The sequence below is a fragment of the Carassius auratus genome, chromosome 43, assembly GCF_003368295.1.
Source record: "Carassius auratus strain Wakin chromosome 43, ASM336829v1, whole genome shotgun sequence".
Lineage (NCBI taxonomy): Eukaryota > Metazoa > Chordata > Actinopteri > Cypriniformes > Cyprinidae > Carassius > Carassius auratus.
This window is the reverse complement of record NC_039285.1, coordinates 8,646,492-8,663,738: the sequence shown is the minus strand read 5'-3', so window position 1 is coordinate 8,663,738 and position 17,247 is coordinate 8,646,492. Positions and strand designations below refer to the sequence as shown.

Genomic DNA, 17,247 nt, shown 5'->3' with positions numbered 1-17,247 from the left:
CAATTGAACGCATCTTTGCAGAATATAAGTATTAAACTTTTGAACAGTAGTGTATACAACAGTAAAATGAGACTAAAATTATTGTCACTGTGCATTTATCTTTAACAGGTATTAGGTCTTTGGTTGGGGTAGGCTTCAAAATTTGTATAATTATAATTACTGTAAATGTACATTTATACAACAAAATCGAAAGTATTCATAAAGATTTTTAGAATTCAAATGCTGCGCATATGTACACACATTTACATTTTATATGCTGTCAATACATCTATATTGAACATTTCAGCCTACATCCAAACATACAAAAATGTATGTGTAAATGCCATAAATATGGATTCTTATGATAACAGGCTGCCATTTATACTAGCACAGACTTTAAATCCAAGATCTAGATCTTTTTTGGGCTGGTAAGTGTTTCTGAATCCATCCAATAAAAAGTCTACACATCAAACAATACCATCTCAAAGGTAAGGCTGAACATTTCCAATTGACACCAGAAAATTATTAAATAGCCAGTGTACATGAATTTGCATTAGTCATATCTCAAAACGCTAAATCCACACATCTTATTTGTTTGTAGATTAAACTAATTTCTTCAGTAATTCAAGAGTGATGCCCTGCAGCAGGTGGAGGTTCCGATCTACTGGGATTTGTATGAGACTTAAAAAAAAAAAAAAACCTTGGTGTAAATGACATTTTAAACAAAAGCCACAAGTAGAAATGGTCTAATTAATCTGCAGAAAAAAAGAGAAAGAAAAACATCAAGTGATTGGCATATTTAGTAAAGAGCAAATGATTAGAAAACTTAATTGCCTGTATCAGGAAAATAGATGGGTATTTAATATAACTGAGTAACTGAGGCAGCTCATCAGTGAATTAATTAAAAGATGTGACACACTTGGGCTCAATTTGAGGAGAACAGGCAGGAGTTTGTTGTCGTCTTACTGTTCTTGTGAGCAGCTAGACAGCCAGTACAAGGCCTACCTTGTCACATCCATATCTTTAATCAAATGATACTTTCAAGGCTGGATCAGTAGGGTTGCCACTATTCCTTGTTTTCACTGTCAGCTGGCTTCGTATCTTCCCCACCCACCGTATTCTGCTCCGGGTCGGCTCCTGGACTCGTCTGGGTCACTCTTTTCATGCGAAACGGGGATGGTGAGCATTTCAATGAGCCCGTCATGATAGAATTATTCTCTGACTCTGTGTGTACGACCGCGTTGTGACAGTAGTGCTTCAGTCCTTTGCGGAAATGGATGGTGAAGAGGCCATAAGTGATAGGATCCAGAATTGCATTGAAGAGTCCGAAAATAAACAGCATGTGAGTCAGTGAGTGAGAAACAGTCTCTTCTAAATCCTCAGGAAGGAACCAGTACCAGAGACCCAGCAAGTAGTATGGCGTCCAGCAAACTATGAAAGATGTTACTATGACTATGCTCATCTTCAAAGTCCTCATACGGGCCTTCGGGATGTTGCTGTTGAAACGCCGTAAGTGGACCTCCTTTGAAGATACTGTAAAATCAAGAAGATATTTTTCATAAATGTGCAGTAAAATTTGCATTTTTACAAGTATTTAACTGTTACTTTACCTAAAGGAATAGTTTACCCACAAAGGCAAATTCTGTCATCATTTACTCACACTCATGTCTTTCCAAAACTTTTTTTTTCTGTGCAGCTCAAAAGCAGATATTCTGAAGATTTTTTAAAACTGTAATTTACGAATTCTTCCTGAAAGTCCAACATAACTGGACCTTACTGACTCTCTTACAGACAAAATAATTGAAACAATTTTTCAAAATGTTTATCTTCCACAGTATTTTAGTTTTTTTAGGTGTGGGGTGGGGGGTATTCCTTTTTCAAATACCTGTACTTATTCAATTTTTCTTCTCTATCTCTCTCAGCAATTTTATTTTGGTAAACTTACTTTTTAGTTCATTCATTGCTACTTATAGTGAATGCAGTAACCTTAGAGTTATGTCAGATTTGTGAATGAATCATTCTTTGGACATAATTCTGTTGAGCCAGTACACAAATGACAAAACTATTAAATTGGCTCTCAAATTACACTGAAAGATTCATCTGTGCATTTGACTAATTCGGTCGCAGCAGTTAACGACTCGCTGATTCAGACTTCAGACTGTTGGTTAATAACATGACATGCAAGTATGTAGGTAAACAAATAGATTCAATAATTAGAAAGTTACAATACTAATATGCATGCCTTAAATTCTTCACTTTCAGAAATTTTAATTCAGAAGCTTTTATTTTGGCAGAATATTGGTGCAAACCCCAATTTGGCAAAACCCTGAATCAGGATACATCAACATTTTAATTTTAGTAATCAAAACATGACGATTTCAATGTTTAACATTTTGAACTCATTGATTCATATGTGATAGGACTCATTGATACAGTGTGTAAAATTAGCCTTCTTTCAAATGAAATGTCACCTACTGTTTCCTTTGGTCATCCTTCCAGAGATCTCCACCAAAATCCTTGTGTAGCAGCAGATCATGATGGCCAGAGGTATTAGGAAGAGGCAAGTGAAAGTAAACATATTGTAGATGGTCTCCTGCCAGTGTTTGACAAAGCTCCCTCGGGTGGTGCACTGAGTGAAATTGGCCGGCACCGTGATAGTCACGTTGTGAAACAAGAACATCTGTTGGGGAATTCAGCAGGTCAGCAGTTTACAATCACAATTACTTTTTTAAAATCATTAAATGCCTAATATAAACTAACCTTTAAATAGTTCCCCCAAAAATGAAAATTCACTCTATATTCAGTTACCATGAGGCCATCAAAGATGTAGATGAGTTTGTTTCTTTATTAGAACAGATTAATAATGACAATATATATAGAAATGTGGCTTTTTCTGCCCTGAACTGTAAGTGACTGTTAAATGCTAAATGTTATACACATCTACAGCCAACTAATCAAGTGAACACTGTCAGCTGTGCAAATTAGATGTGGCATATATCCCCTTGTGCGAGAGGCTCAGTGTTCCCAGGATCAGTCTTTTGCAGAACATTTCATAAATATTAAGATGACAGACGGCGATTCCAAAATGACAAATAAAGATTGACAGAGCCAACATTGACATACAGGCTGAAGCCATCTGTCTATGCGTCACATGTGATTCACAAAAACAAATGGATAAACAAATGAAAACAAAATATCTGCTATAACCCATTGAGACCTTGTATCCTCTACCATAACTGTCTGAAATGACCTCATTTAAACACAGTCTGCTATGTCTTAACAATGTGTTATTACTGTGGAGTTCTGGTGCTAGTAATATATCCTCATTCTTTTACCTAGCTGACCTGTCATCAGCCTTCTCTAAACCTAAAGCACACTGATTTTAAACACTCTACTTCATAGTGAGGAGCAAATATGCATTTATTACTTCAACTGCAGTTTTGTGAAATGTGCACGCCTCTTCTGATTGAGGATCAACCCTTTTTAACACTCACTCCAGTAAGTCTTGCTGCTTTCATCTTTAGCATTTCATCTTTTGTAATTGAAGGTCATAGTGTTTTGTCCTATATTGGGTTTGAGGGTAATTTATAAGAAAACATGTAAAATGTAAAAACATCTGATTGACTTCCAACTGCATAATTTATCTTTGTGTTTGTGTGTGTGTGTGTGTGTGTAATGTTGAGTAATTTGTCTCAGTAAGCGCCAGTCATTATGTTAAATCTGAGGTGAAATTAAAGGGCTGATGAGAGGGTGTACTGTAATTGCTGAACTAATCTAACGTCTTTTTAACTAATTTTACAACACTTTCTAGCTCCGATTCTAATTTTACAACAGATCTAGGGAGAATACTGAAAAGTTACTGATTTAAAACATATGGTTTTCAGTATGATCTGAAAGACAGTTCCAGTAATACATTAAAGGGATACTTTACCAAATAATGAAAATTCTGTCATCATTTACCCACCCTGATATCATTACAAAGCTGTAATGACTTTCTTCTTCTTTGAGACACAAATAAGACCGTTTACAGAATGTTCATGCTGTTTTTTTCCATACATAACTTGGCAGATGCTTTTATCCAAACCGACTTACAGTTGATGAATACAAGTGATTGAGAATGAATGAATACAAGTGAAGAGAATGGATGGATGGAGAAATAGCTTGTAGGAGATGCGAGAGAATGGTGACTAGTTGGGGTCTAGAATACTGTATGTGATCTGAGCTGATCAAGTTCCAAAAATGACAAGAAATAAAACCATAAAATATAAGTAGCAGTACCATAGCAGTCCATGCAATGGTATATGGTACCTTTGTGTGAGGGACACTAAGGGGTTCACTAAGAATGTTTCCTGCCACCATGACTTTCATGTCTTTTATGAAGATTTCAGTATGTGCATATTCAAATTAGGTGCATTGTGATGTATGTGTAGAATGGCAACAGTGACATAAAGTATGGTTTGAAATGCCATATTATGTAAATGAGATGAAATAAGATGAGATGAAAGAAGATTGTCAGAAAAGATGTATTATAAACCATTGCACACATGCATTGTAAAGAAAGGGGTAATTTGGACATTCTGTTGAATTACATCTTTTTTATTTTACAGAGGAAAGCAAATTAAACTGGTTTGGAAAGAAGTGAGAGTAAACTATGAGTAAATGATGACAAGTTTTTCATTTTGGGTGAACCGTCCATTTTAAAAACTGTATAGCACACTTGTCAAATACATTTTCCATGTAGAGTGAATGCATTTGTGGTTGAAAATTAGATTAAATATGAAAATCAGAATATTTCAAGTCTGAGCTCGAGAAGGCAAGTCGTTAAACCTCCTGTCGTTTTCATTTTTATCCCTCTACTTGATTCAGGCGGTTACTCTAGACTCTATGGGGGTTCTGGCGAATTCAAGTAATGCAGCATACAGAGATAAGACACTATGAAAAACATGAAAAGCCACTCAAGCAGCTCCTCACCTGAGGGACAGAGAGAACAACACTCATCACCCAGGCCACGCTCAGCATTATTTTGTTCTTCTTCTTAGCCTTATTGATGGCCAGAGGGTTGAGAATGGCCGACTGCCTGTCCAGGCTTATGACCACAGTCACGAAGGCGCAGGAGTACATTGCCACAAGCTTCAGAAACATTAGCAATCTGCAAGCCAGATCCCCCGCCAACCACTGAACTGTGATGTTCCAAGCCGCATCCACTGGCATCACGATGAAAGTCACCAGCAAGTCGGCAACGGTGAGGTTTATGATTAAAATTCTTACATGGGATTTGCGCTTGTTGTTGGTGCTGGCAGCCCACAACACAGAGAGGTTGCACACAGCTGACACTGCGCAAAGAGTGAAGGTAATTATCACCCTCACTTTTGCTGCCACGGAAAAGGTGGGCAGCTGCAATGCCGCTTCACCTGTGTTATTGTTACACGTGGGCAAGGTATAGTCACAGCTACCGTTCAGAACATCTGCAGTCAGCTGGTGAAACATGATGTTCTCAGATGTTGGAGAGCTGTCATTCATCACTGTAGAGCGAAAGTGTGTGTTTGCTGCATTCACTCAGCTGCCTGCTGCACAATGAGGCTCACAGAAGATTCATCATGATTCGGGGGAGGAGACTCTGATAGTAGGCGACCTAGAAAAGCACCTTTATTAAATAGTACTATAGTTGGATCTTAAGAAGAAAAAAAAACACACATCAAACTGATAATCAAGTGTTTGAAAGACAGTTGGATGCATTTCACAATTACAAAAAATGCTTATGAATGAAAACAAATTAGACTTTAATCATAAGGCAAGTTTGATACTGATTACTTTATTATCCTTAAAATGCACTGCTAAAACACTATTTTCATGTAATGTACACTGAAATTATTGTTTAAATAAAGATAAGGCTAGTTGAGCTCGTTTTATAAGAAAATACAAATTTCAATTGTCTACTTTAGAATTTTGCACTTACATCGATTTGTTAGTGGCCTTTTCTTTGTTTTTGTAAAAAAAAAAAAAAAAAAATTATTTGCTTTATGCCCTTTACAACATATCTGCTGGCTTTAGAAAATGCAATGAAAGTTAAAAACGGGTTAATTCTCTCATTTCAGTGTCTTTGATTAAAATAATTTTCAGACTTACCTCTTAGAGCGTTAGAAGAAGTCCAATGACCTTGAAATAAGTAGTAGTTTGTACATCTCGGTGATTATAAACCTTGGTCAATTCGTATCCATTATTGCTAAAATCCGATCTTCAAATTCGAATGCAGTTCTCTTCAAACACTTGTCCAGACAGATAAGAAATCTGTCACATCTAGCAAGACACCTGTTCGCAAGATGACATTCTTCTTGGTGAGAGAAGTTATTCAGTCTGATTTGTAACTAAAAAGGCACCAATCTCTACATTTTCAGAGAAATTACAGTTGAACTGAACGGAAATAGTCTGTAGAAGTTAATAGGCTACTATTCGGTTCGTATCTTCTACATCATCCTCAGTGCTTTCTGTTCCAGTTGGAGAGTGAAGTGAACGTCCGTGTGTCTGCCTCACTCTGGCGCAACACGCGTCCACGGATCATGCACTTAATTCCCTCGCGCGTCACTTGACAACGCCCGCGCACGCTCGCCGCGCGTGACGATTTGAACGGTCATCATGTAGGTCAGTTGTTTTGTCGTGATCCATAGTTTACATTCAGTTATTTAATCTAAAGCAGACTGCAAATTACTGGGGAGGGTTTCTCGGGGGATTCGAATCCTTTACGCCGAAGGAAAAAAACGTAACACTTTAGAATACTGTTCCATAAATAATTCATAATTACTCAAGAACAAGAGTAACGCAATATTAGCACTCTAGCAACTACTAGTATCTAACAAGAAACTCAGCCGAATGTGGTAGTTCACTATTAGCTAATCAGGAACTATTACTTTTTTTCATACCCCCCTAATTTATATGAATAATACATAATGTGTAATTAATTCTAAAGCGAATGTATTACCAAATTCTTCAGAAGTAATTAGTAATTATTTGGATCAGTATACTAAAGTGAGGATCATGATAACTCCCTAGTGATGACTGAAATCACTGTAAGCTTTGAGGGTTTTGTAAAGTGTTGGATAGTATTTATTCAGGTGTTACTACATCCTTCTAAAGGAAATAGGCCTTTTTTTTTTTCAGAAGGATGTAGTAACACTTGAGTCTTTACTATCCAAAACCTTACATATATCTCAAAAGCTTACAGTGATGTCAGTCAATATTAGGGAGTTATCATGATCTTCACTTTAGAATACTGATGAAGTAATTGTAGTTTCAACTAAGCATTTAAAAAATAATTTTGTAAACACAAAGTTTAGATTAAAAATTTGTCAGCCTACATTCACGCTGTGCCAAATGGATGTTCACAAATCAAACTTGAGATCACCTGGGAAGGTTTCTATATCAACAGTATGTGTTCTAGGTTTGATAAAACTTCTACTGTAGTTGAATTCACCTTTAAAAAGTGAATTCTCCTGAAAGTCAGACTGATTTGTCTCTCTGCCATTTTCTGTGATGCCACAGCCCCCTAAATGCAAATTGCAAATGAATAAATTAAACAATATTTCATTATAAATCATTACTTTTTTTCAGTTTAGCCTACATAAAACCAATCCAAATAGTACAAAGGTCTTTGAAGCCTTTTATATTAAAAAAATAAATAAATAAATAAATAAAAACCATCTATTTGTTTCATGAAACTATTTGTCCCACTTTACTTGATAACTTTTGCTGAACTCACCCTATCTGGGTGTCTATTATATACAGGGGTACAACTGGGCTAAATGCTTAAGAAAAAATGTGCAATTCACTGTGCCTAAAATGTATAATTGAAGAAAAAATGTAGTATTGAACATAAATGGAGCAACATATTTTGTGTGAAAATAAACCATTCAAGTTGTTTATTTTCTTTAAAAATCTTATAAATGAATGAGGTGGCAATAGGGGCCTTTTACCCTAGACAAGGCTCACGAGCATGGGGTACAGTAAAAGGCACATGGTTTTGATACAAATACTTCAGCTAGAATAATGTTTTTTTTTAATAATGTCTAAGTTAATACTTGTTAAAAAAAACAATCACTAAAACAAAGTTTGTACTATTTTCTGTTTATTTTGAAAAATAAAATATTATTTTTTGTTCAATAAATATGCTGTTATTAAAATATGTTAATATAAAAATATATATTTTAAAATACAGAAACAAAATCATTTTAATAAGCAAATATTCTGAAAGTATTGAAAGAGATCCAATATATTAATATATATTCAGAGTAGTAACAATTAATTATATTTTATTACATGATATGATTAATATGTTTTTAAATATAATGCTTTCATTCTAAACATGGTTATTATCTCTAATATGGACACCCAACATAATATATAATACCATCAGAATCTAACCATGCCATCTCATATAAATAGATATAAAAGTCAGCCATAATTATTATGCTAAAGGTCCCATGGCATGACATTTTCACTTTATGAGGTTTTTTAACATTAATATGAGTTTGCCTAGCCTGTTTATGGTCCCCCGGTGGCTAGAAATTTTGATAGGTGTAAACCAAGCCCTGGGTGTCCTGCTCTGCCTTTGAGAAAACGAGAGCTCAGACGCACCGATCTGGAATCTTCCCGTTATGTCGTAATAAGGGGAAATGTTACCTCCCCTTTCTCTGCTTTGCCCACCCAAACATTTACATTTTATTCAGTCGGAATGTCAGAACACTGAACACAGGCGTTGCAAACAGACTTTTATGATATGGATTCGACAGCACCGCCACAAACAGGGAGTAAACAGTGTTCATTAATGCCTGATCTGTGATCAGTGATTTCTGATGTGTAGCTAATCATTCAAGGTCACACAGACTTTCTTTCTAAATCATTTAATACTGTTTATGCATCAGTGAATCAAGCCAGTGACTAAACGATCAACTTCACGTTGTTTCTCTTAGTAGCATGAAACAAATCTGTTATTTAAATTGTGTTTACACCAGAGAGCGATCAAAGAACACCTTTATATTGTTCTGAGCTGTCAATCGCACATCCCAAGTAGGATATATCTGCACACTTGCCCAAACTGCCGTTATAATGAATGACGCTGTTATGCTGCACAACGAAGCTCTCACAGTATTCATGCCAAGTATTCATGGGTTTGCTGTTAGTTGGGGTAAAATAATTTTGTGAGAGAAAAATACGTTGCAATGACAAGATCACTGCATTCACGTGATAAAAGACTCTGTCTACTCATTACTGCAGTGATTTATGTGATGGGAAAACATTAAAAAAATTATGCTATAATCAACACTTCCATGATTCGTTAATCTCGACAGCTGTAATAGTAAGAAAAAAAAAACATAGTAAAAGTATTTGAGAAGGGTTACAGATGAAATGCGCATTTCGAATGCTAAGATGTCAGCCAGTCACAACAGTTGGCGTTTACAGTCTCACAGCAGACACCCCCCTTCAAACAGAGCGTTCAAGCCAGAGGACTAAAACCAGGATATAAAAATGCCTTTTATTTCAAAATGTTAAATGTAAAAATCATACTAAGAATATAAGTACACCTCAGGAAACATTAAGGTGTTGGAAACATTTCTCAGAGATTTTGGTCTATATTGACGTAACAAGCATCACACAGTTGCTGCAGATTTGTCGGCTGCTTATCCATGATGCAACATGCAATACATGCCAACCCTCCTGATTTTTCCGGGAGACTCCCGAATTTCAAAGCCCCTACCGAAAATCTCCCAGGCCGACCTTTCTCCCGAAATTTCTCCCGATTTCCACCCGGACAACAATATTGCTACACCATCCGTCACTGGGCGCCGTTTCAGACCGAACAATAATAAAGGTGTTACAAATAGGTATAGTGCTAAACGAAAGACTAAAGTGCTCCAGGAGGATATGGAACAAATTAGGAGTTTACTAAAGGAAGAAAGAGAATACAGACAATATATTACGTTTTCAAAACAATACGATCTCAGGTTAACACTCACATTCACATACAGATGCACATTCAATCACGGACGAGGAGGAACTGAACAGAACGTGTATTTAAATGATATTTTATTAGTATATTTTATTAGTGCCTAGAAAAGCGCTATATAAATGTAATGAATTATTATAAATAAGGGAACAGAAAGTTCATAAATGTAACAGTTCGCCCCCTCCCCGATAGGTGCGTCATCGCACCACAAGTGGAATACCAGCGGAGGGAGGGTGGGGGTTCTGGAGGTGGGCGAGGAGCAGGTGAAGAGGGAGCATGGAGGTAGGGACCAGGGTGGAGTGGAGGGAGGAGCCAGGTAGGAGTCCGGAGCAGGAGGAGCCAGATGGTCCTCCAGAGACCAGCCAGGATGGAGATCCAGGGTGGAGTCGACGGTGGGAGGAGCCATGGTGGTGAATGAGCTAACGACACCAGTGGACCGACAGGCGGAGACTGCACCGGTGCGTGAGGAGCCCAAGATGGAGCAGCACAGCCGCAGAGCCAGGGTGACGTCGAGGATCCTGATAGAGCCGGAGGGATGGAGTGACGAGGTGAAACCAGAAGAATGGAGTCCCAAGGCAGCGGATGGTCGACGACTGACCAAGGTGGAGCCGGAGGGATGAGGGAGCCTGGTGGAGCAGGTGGGATGCCAGGCCACGGTGGAGAAGAGGGAGCTAAGAGCCAAGGTGGAGCCGCTGGGTTGAAAGACCGAGGAGGAGTCCAGGGCTCGGAGGCTGGAGGCGGAGACAGGGCCTTAACACACCAAGGCGGAGCTGGAGACTGGCAGTCCAGCGGCGAACCATCACGCCCAGATGGCGCGGACTGAGGGTGAGCTGCGGGACTGACTGGCACCAGCAGAGATGAGGTCGATGAACGGGCTGGTCTAGGAGGAGGAGAGAGAGGAAGGATGGGAGGAAACACAGGAGAATCAGAGCTGGATGGAACCAGCAGAAGTGGAGCAGAGGGACTGGCAGGTCTAGGAGGAGGTGGGAGAGGGAGGCTGGGAGGTGAATACAGGAGACACAGGAAATTCAGAGCTGGGCGGAACCAGCGGAGACACAGGAAATTCAGAGCTGGGCAGAACCAGCGGAGACACAGGAAATTCAGAGCTGGGCGGAACCAGGGGAGACACAGGAAATTCAGAGCTGGGCGGAACCAGCGGAGAAACAGGAAATACAGGGCTGGGCGGAACCAGCGGAGAAACAGAAAATGGTGGGCTCTGGCTCCGTGTGGCATGATGGTGGCTGGCTGGTCTCTGGGTCGGGAGTGGGGCTGGAGACATCCTCTTCAGAGGTGCAGATAGTCCATGAAGATCAATTTTTCTCCAGAACCCACTCCACGAAAGCGGCAAAATCCTCTCGGGGACCGTTCGCTGATAGGCGTGCCTTACACCGCTCGCTCAGGCCGGTGTAGAAGAAGTTAGAGAGCGAGCAGTCAGGGAAGTGGGTAAGGCATGCCAGATCGAGAAAGTCCCTGGTATGGTCCTCCAGCGAATGGTCCAGTTGCTCCAGGCATAGGAGACGGACTGCTGGGATGGCCATTCCGGGAGAGGGAAAAAAAATAAAAAGCCAAAAAGAAAGAAAAAATGCCCCTAAATAAACTATACTGTTTGGACCGTGATTCTGTTACAAATAGGTGTAGTGCTAAACGAAAGACTAAAGTGCTCAAGGAGGATATGGAACAAATTAGGAGTTTACTAAAGGAATAAGGAGAATACAGACAATATATTACGTTTACAAAACAATACGATCTCAGGTTAACACTCACATTCACATACAGATGCACATTCAATCACGGACGAGGAGGAACTGAACAGAACGGGTAGGTACACACAGAAGGTAATGAGGGAACTGGAGACAGGTGGGGAATAATCAATTAACCAAAACAAGGAGGAAGGTGACCAAATAAGGGAACAGAAATTTCATAAATGTAACAGTAGGTTACACCTCGAAGTCAAGCGCGGCAAATTCAGAACAGAAAAAGAAGCAGAAGAAGAAGGGGAAAAGGAAGAAAAAAGAGACATGGCAAATAAAAAGAAAAAATATGCCTGCAAATTCCTAACTGAATGGAAAAAAGAATTCACGTTCATCCAGAACAGCTCGAAGGGGAAGGGATCTGCTGCCTGCAAATTTTGTATATCAGACTTCTCCATTGAACACGGTGGCCGAACGGATTTAATTACACACAAAGGGGCAGAAAAGCACAAGGCTGGGGCAATGCAGTATATATAAAATAATACTGAGTATATATAAAATAATACTGTTTTCTAAGAGTTAGGGTTGAGACTTGTCCCTTCATAATACGGATTTGTCTCGTATTTTAAGATTGAATTGTTAAAGAGTATTAATTCTTTCTTTTTTTTCTTAAGTAAGCAGCAAGTACAGCACAGTTAGTAGAAAAACTGTTTTCATTACTGTGTACTTTTATAGGTGCCATTGCCCTGGAATTGGACAGGGAAGTGATCAAACTGTGCCTTGACCAACCCTTTGGTCTGATGTGTGATGAAAGCACAAGCAGAAACAACGATGAAGTATGTATTTTGTTGTGGCGAGTGGGGCGGAGCCGAGAGACGTGGGAACGAGGAGTGAGGCCAGGTGTAGTGATTGGAGATGAGCTACACCTGCGCCCCACCGCTGGTCTCGAGTCCCACGTAGGAGATGGAGGGATATAAAACTGGAGCGATGATAGTGAAGGACGAGAGAGGACCAGGCCTGGGCCTTATTTTATGTTTTGCTTTTTATTTGCGAGCATCAGTCGTCCGTGAGGGGCTGGTGTGCTGTTTTGTTTATTTTGTGATTAATAAAGTTTCATTTTGATTGTGCACCGGTTCCCGCCTCCTTCTTCCCGATGAATATGGATAATATTATTACATTTGTATTTACACTTCTCTTGTAAGTAATTTGTGGCTGCATTGCACCTTCAAATACAACCATCAGTAGAGGAGTTTTGCTGTTGTTGTACATAATATGTATGTATAAATTATGTACAAATAAATGAATTATATTCTTCTTTACGTTTGTTTGTATGTGTGATTATATATTGCCAACCCCCCCCGAATATATATCCCTAATTCTGAGGTCTCAAGGTTGGCAAGTATGTGTGGAGGCCATTGTAGTAAAGCGAACTCAATGTTATGTTCAAGAAACCAGTCTAAGATGATTTGATTTTTGTGACATGGTGCATTATCCTGCTGGAAGTAGCCATCAGAAGATGGGTATACTGTAGTCATAAAGGGATGGACATTTAAACGATGCTCATTTGGTACTAAGGGGCCCAAAGTGTGCCAAGAAAATATCACCCACACCACCAGCACCAGCCTGAAGCCGTAGGATGGATCCATGCTTTCATGTTCTTTACACCAAATTCTGACCCTATCATCTGAATGTCGCAGCAGAAATCGAGACTCATCAGACCAGGCAACGTTTTTCCAATCTTCTATTGTCCAATTTTGGCGAGCCAGTGTGAATTGTAGCCTCCGTTTCCTGTTCTTAGCTGACAGGAGCATCACCCAGTATGGTCTTCTGTTGCTGTAGCCCATCTTGTAGCAGCCCCTTGGCGTCGACAAACGAGACAGAGAGTTTCGACGGGTGCTTAATCTTCTTTATTTCGCTCGCTTTGAGCGCCATTAACCGTGACTTCGAGAAACGTTGTGTTGTAGCACCGTGAAACTATATAAAGAAACAATATACTCATAAATAAAAACGTATGTACAAATGACAGATTACTTAAACAAATACACATTTACAGATACCCAAAAGGCAAATAAATTATTACATACATGAGAAATTAACCAAAAGAGCGACAAATAACACGTGCCATACGAAATTATATATTACTTTAAAATACAACATGCAAAACACACAATAAAAACACATACCTCGCTCCGCTTGCCAAAGGGTACTAGATGAACCAAAACGTAAAGTGCATCCACTTTTTACAATATATATTTCAAACTTTTGTAAACGCCATGTAAGAACCACAATGTGCTCCTCGTCCGCACCTTTCTTCTACCTGCGTTACAGCTTCCGTTACGTAGAGAGCGTGCGTGCGCACACACAACACATTTAAAGTGACACACACATACATATTTTTGCGGTCATTTACACTCCCACCAATTATGAGATGATGAAAGAACAGAACAAACTGTGAATGAATCAGAACATGATTTCTGCACATCAATATGACCGCCTTCACAGTTTTTATGCATGTGAAGTCTAAAATGTTAGGTTTTATAGAACTTAATTACATGGTCTGATGCAATGATATCACAAAGCAGTCGCTGATTACTCATTTTCAATAAGTACCACCAATTTTTGGATGGGCCTTTCAATGACTGTGGGCTTGGAGCGTTGATTTTGTTTTCGCTCCCCTAACTGCAACTTAACTCGCCTTACAAGACCATCACTTCCTTCACTGGTTTCCACCACTCGGCCTAATTGCCACTGACCTCTGGGAAGCATATCGTCTTTGATGATTACAACATCATTCACTTGAAGGTTACGGCGAGGAATATGCCATTTCTGACGTGCTGCAATGTTGAGAAGGTATTCCTTCTTCCAACGACTCCAAAATTGTTCGATTAGGTATTGAACTCTGCGCCATCTTTTAGTGGCATACACATCTTGTTTTACAAACTTTCCTGGAGGTGGAAGAGCAACATCAGATTTCATCATTATCAGATGGTTTGGGGTCAATGGTTCGAGTGAATTTGGATCATTAATCCCATCTACCGTTAGAGGGCGGCTGTTTACAATGGCCATTGCTTCATAGAACAGCGTTCTGAGTGATGCGTCATCAAGCCTGCCTGGGCATAAAGCAAGTGTGGCATTGAGTACATTTCGCACAGTACGTATCTGACGCTCCCAGACACCTCCAGCATGGCTTGCAGAAGGAGCATTAAAGACAAACTCGCATTGCCTTTCTGTAAGAAAGATCTCTAAGGCGTTGGTGTCAATCTCTTTCAGTGATTTTGCCAATTCATTTTTAGCTCCAACAAAGTTAGTGCCGTGGTCACACTGAAGTTTGCGAACTGCTCCTCTGAGGCTGATAAAGCACCTTAGGGCATTGATAAAGGAGTCTGTAGATAGGTCCTCAATCATTTCAATATGGACTGCACGAGATGATAGACAAGTGAATAATAGGCCATATCTCTTAAGCTCCTTACGAGCTCTCTTCACAATAAATGGCCCGAAACAGTCCATACCATAGTACGTGAATGGAGCGGAAACCTCAACACGTTCTCTGGGAAGTTCTGCCATACGCTGTTCTTCAGCTGGTCGTCTGAGTTTCCGACTTTGCACACACTTGTGTATGAATTTAGCGACGGACTTACTGCCTCCAATGATCCAGAATCCATTCATTCTTAACTCCATTTGAGTTTGGCTTCTTCCCTGGTGACGAACTTTGGTGTGGTAATGTGACAGAATTAGTTTAGTGATGTGGTTACCTTTTGGAAGTATTACAGGATGTTTTAGATCTTGACTGAGAGATGAGTGTTTTAGCCTCCCACCAACACGGAGGATGCCATTGTCCAAAATAGGATCCAGAGGGTACAGTGCGCTTGAATTTGGTAGAGCTTCTCCTCTTTCAATTATTTGCATTTGCTTTGAGAATGCTTGCTGCTGTACAAGCTTGATGACCACCTTAGCAGCTCTCTCACGTTCTTCAACTGTCACATGATTACCCGTTGTACATCTGTTTGTGGCCCAATCTGTTTATTCTTGCAACCACCCTTAGAAGCATAGACCAAGAAGAGAATCGACTTAAGCGACTGAGGATGTCTGCTCCGTCTCTGACGGAGGTCACAAAGGTTTGGACTAATTTAACTTCAGGATCACCGACAAGCAGGTTCACAGGTGTATATGGTGTTGCATTTACTTCCTGTTCCCACAGGAATTTGGGTCCTGATAACCACATTGATGTAGAGATGGCAGACGCATTAAGCCCTCTAGATGCATAATCAGCAGGGTTATCTGTTGTATTTACGTAACACCACTGACTAGGATCTGTGACATCTCATATCAGCTGCACTCGATTTGCGACAAAAACATGAAACCTACGGGCTTCGTTGTTAATGTATGCTAAAACGACCTGCGAGTCTGTCCAGAAGAACTCTTGGTCAATCTTCATTTCCAGCTCATTTTTCAGCATGACACTCATTCTGGCAGATATGACAGCGGCTGAGAGTTCTAACCTGGGAATGCTTATGACCTTTGTAGGTGAGACCCTGGCTTTAGCCATCACCAGACAGCAGTGGACTTCACTCTTTTCATTTTTGAAGCGGAGGTAGGAACAAGCACCATATCCTACATTACTCGCATCAGAGAAGTGGTGTAACTCTGTTCTGACTATTTCACTGAAGGTATGTGGGTGATAACATCTTGGTATCAATACTTCCTTGAGTTTCAGAAGATCATTTTTCCAATCCACCCATTGAGGACGCAAGTCATCAGGAAGTTCGTTGTCCCATTCAGTACCTCTACGACAAAGTTCTTGTAGGATACACTTTCCCTGTAGAATAAATGGGGCGACAAACCCAAGAGGGTCATATAGAGAGGCTATAACAGACAGAATAACACGGCGAGTCAATGGTTGATCCTTAAGGTCGATGCTGAAACTGAATGTGTCATCCTTTGTTGACCATTGAATGCCGAGTACACGTCCAGCTGGTGTTGCTTCAATATTAAAGTCAAGAGGCTTTGATGTTGTTGCCTTTTCTAACGGGTTTAAACAACTCAGAACGTCTTCCTTATTTGAGTTAAATTTGTGAAGCCTCAAACCTCCATGTTTACACACTCTTTGAGCTTGCATTATTAGTTCTTTGGCTTCACTGGTTGAGGGAACACTGGTTAACCCATCATCCACACAAAAGTTCTTCTCAATGAATGCTGAGGCTGAAGGATAGTTAACCTTGTGCTGCTGTGCCAGGTACTTTAGGCCGAAATTAGCACACCCAGGTGAAGACGTGGCACCAAAGAGGTGGACTGCCATGCGATATTCTTGAGGATCTTTCTCCAAGTCTCCACCCTCCCACCATAAGAATCTCAGGTAATTGCGTTCATCAGGTGGGACGAGAAACTGGTGAAACATCTTCTCTATGTCACAGGTAACTGCAACTGGCTCCTTTCTGAAACGGCACAGCACTCCCACCAAGGAATTGGTTAGATCAGGCCCAGTCAGAAGTGTGTCATTTAATGATATACCACGAAACTTTGCTGAACAATCGAATACCACCCTCAGCTTGTTTGGTTTCTGAGGGTGGTACACCCCATGGT

The 17,247-nt window shown here is 39.9% G+C and overlaps 1 protein-coding gene across 2 annotated transcripts; it reads right to left on the bottom strand.

The window, feature by feature from the left end:
- Positions 1–89: 89 nt before the first annotated feature.
- On the bottom strand, positions 90–6,511 carry LOC113061616 (putative gonadotropin-releasing hormone II receptor). 2 transcript variants are annotated; one of them, XM_026230890.1, is made up of 4 exons: positions 6,106–6,511; positions 4,951–5,611; positions 2,455–2,659; positions 90–1,512 (listed from the first exon to the last, which is right to left on the bottom strand). In XM_026230890.1, exons 2-4 carry the CDS (start codon positions 5,497–5,499, stop codon positions 1,046–1,048), a joined length of 1,221 nt encoding a protein of 406 aa, XP_026086675.1. In that variant the 5' UTR covers positions 5,500–5,611; positions 6,106–6,511; the 3' UTR covers positions 90–1,045. The 2 variants fall into 2 exon arrangements, with proteins under 2 accessions (XP_026086675.1, XP_026086676.1); XM_026230891.1 differs by lacking the exon at positions 6,106–6,511 and having other exon boundaries at positions 4,951–5,628.
- Positions 6,512–17,247: the final 10,736 nt, after the last annotated feature.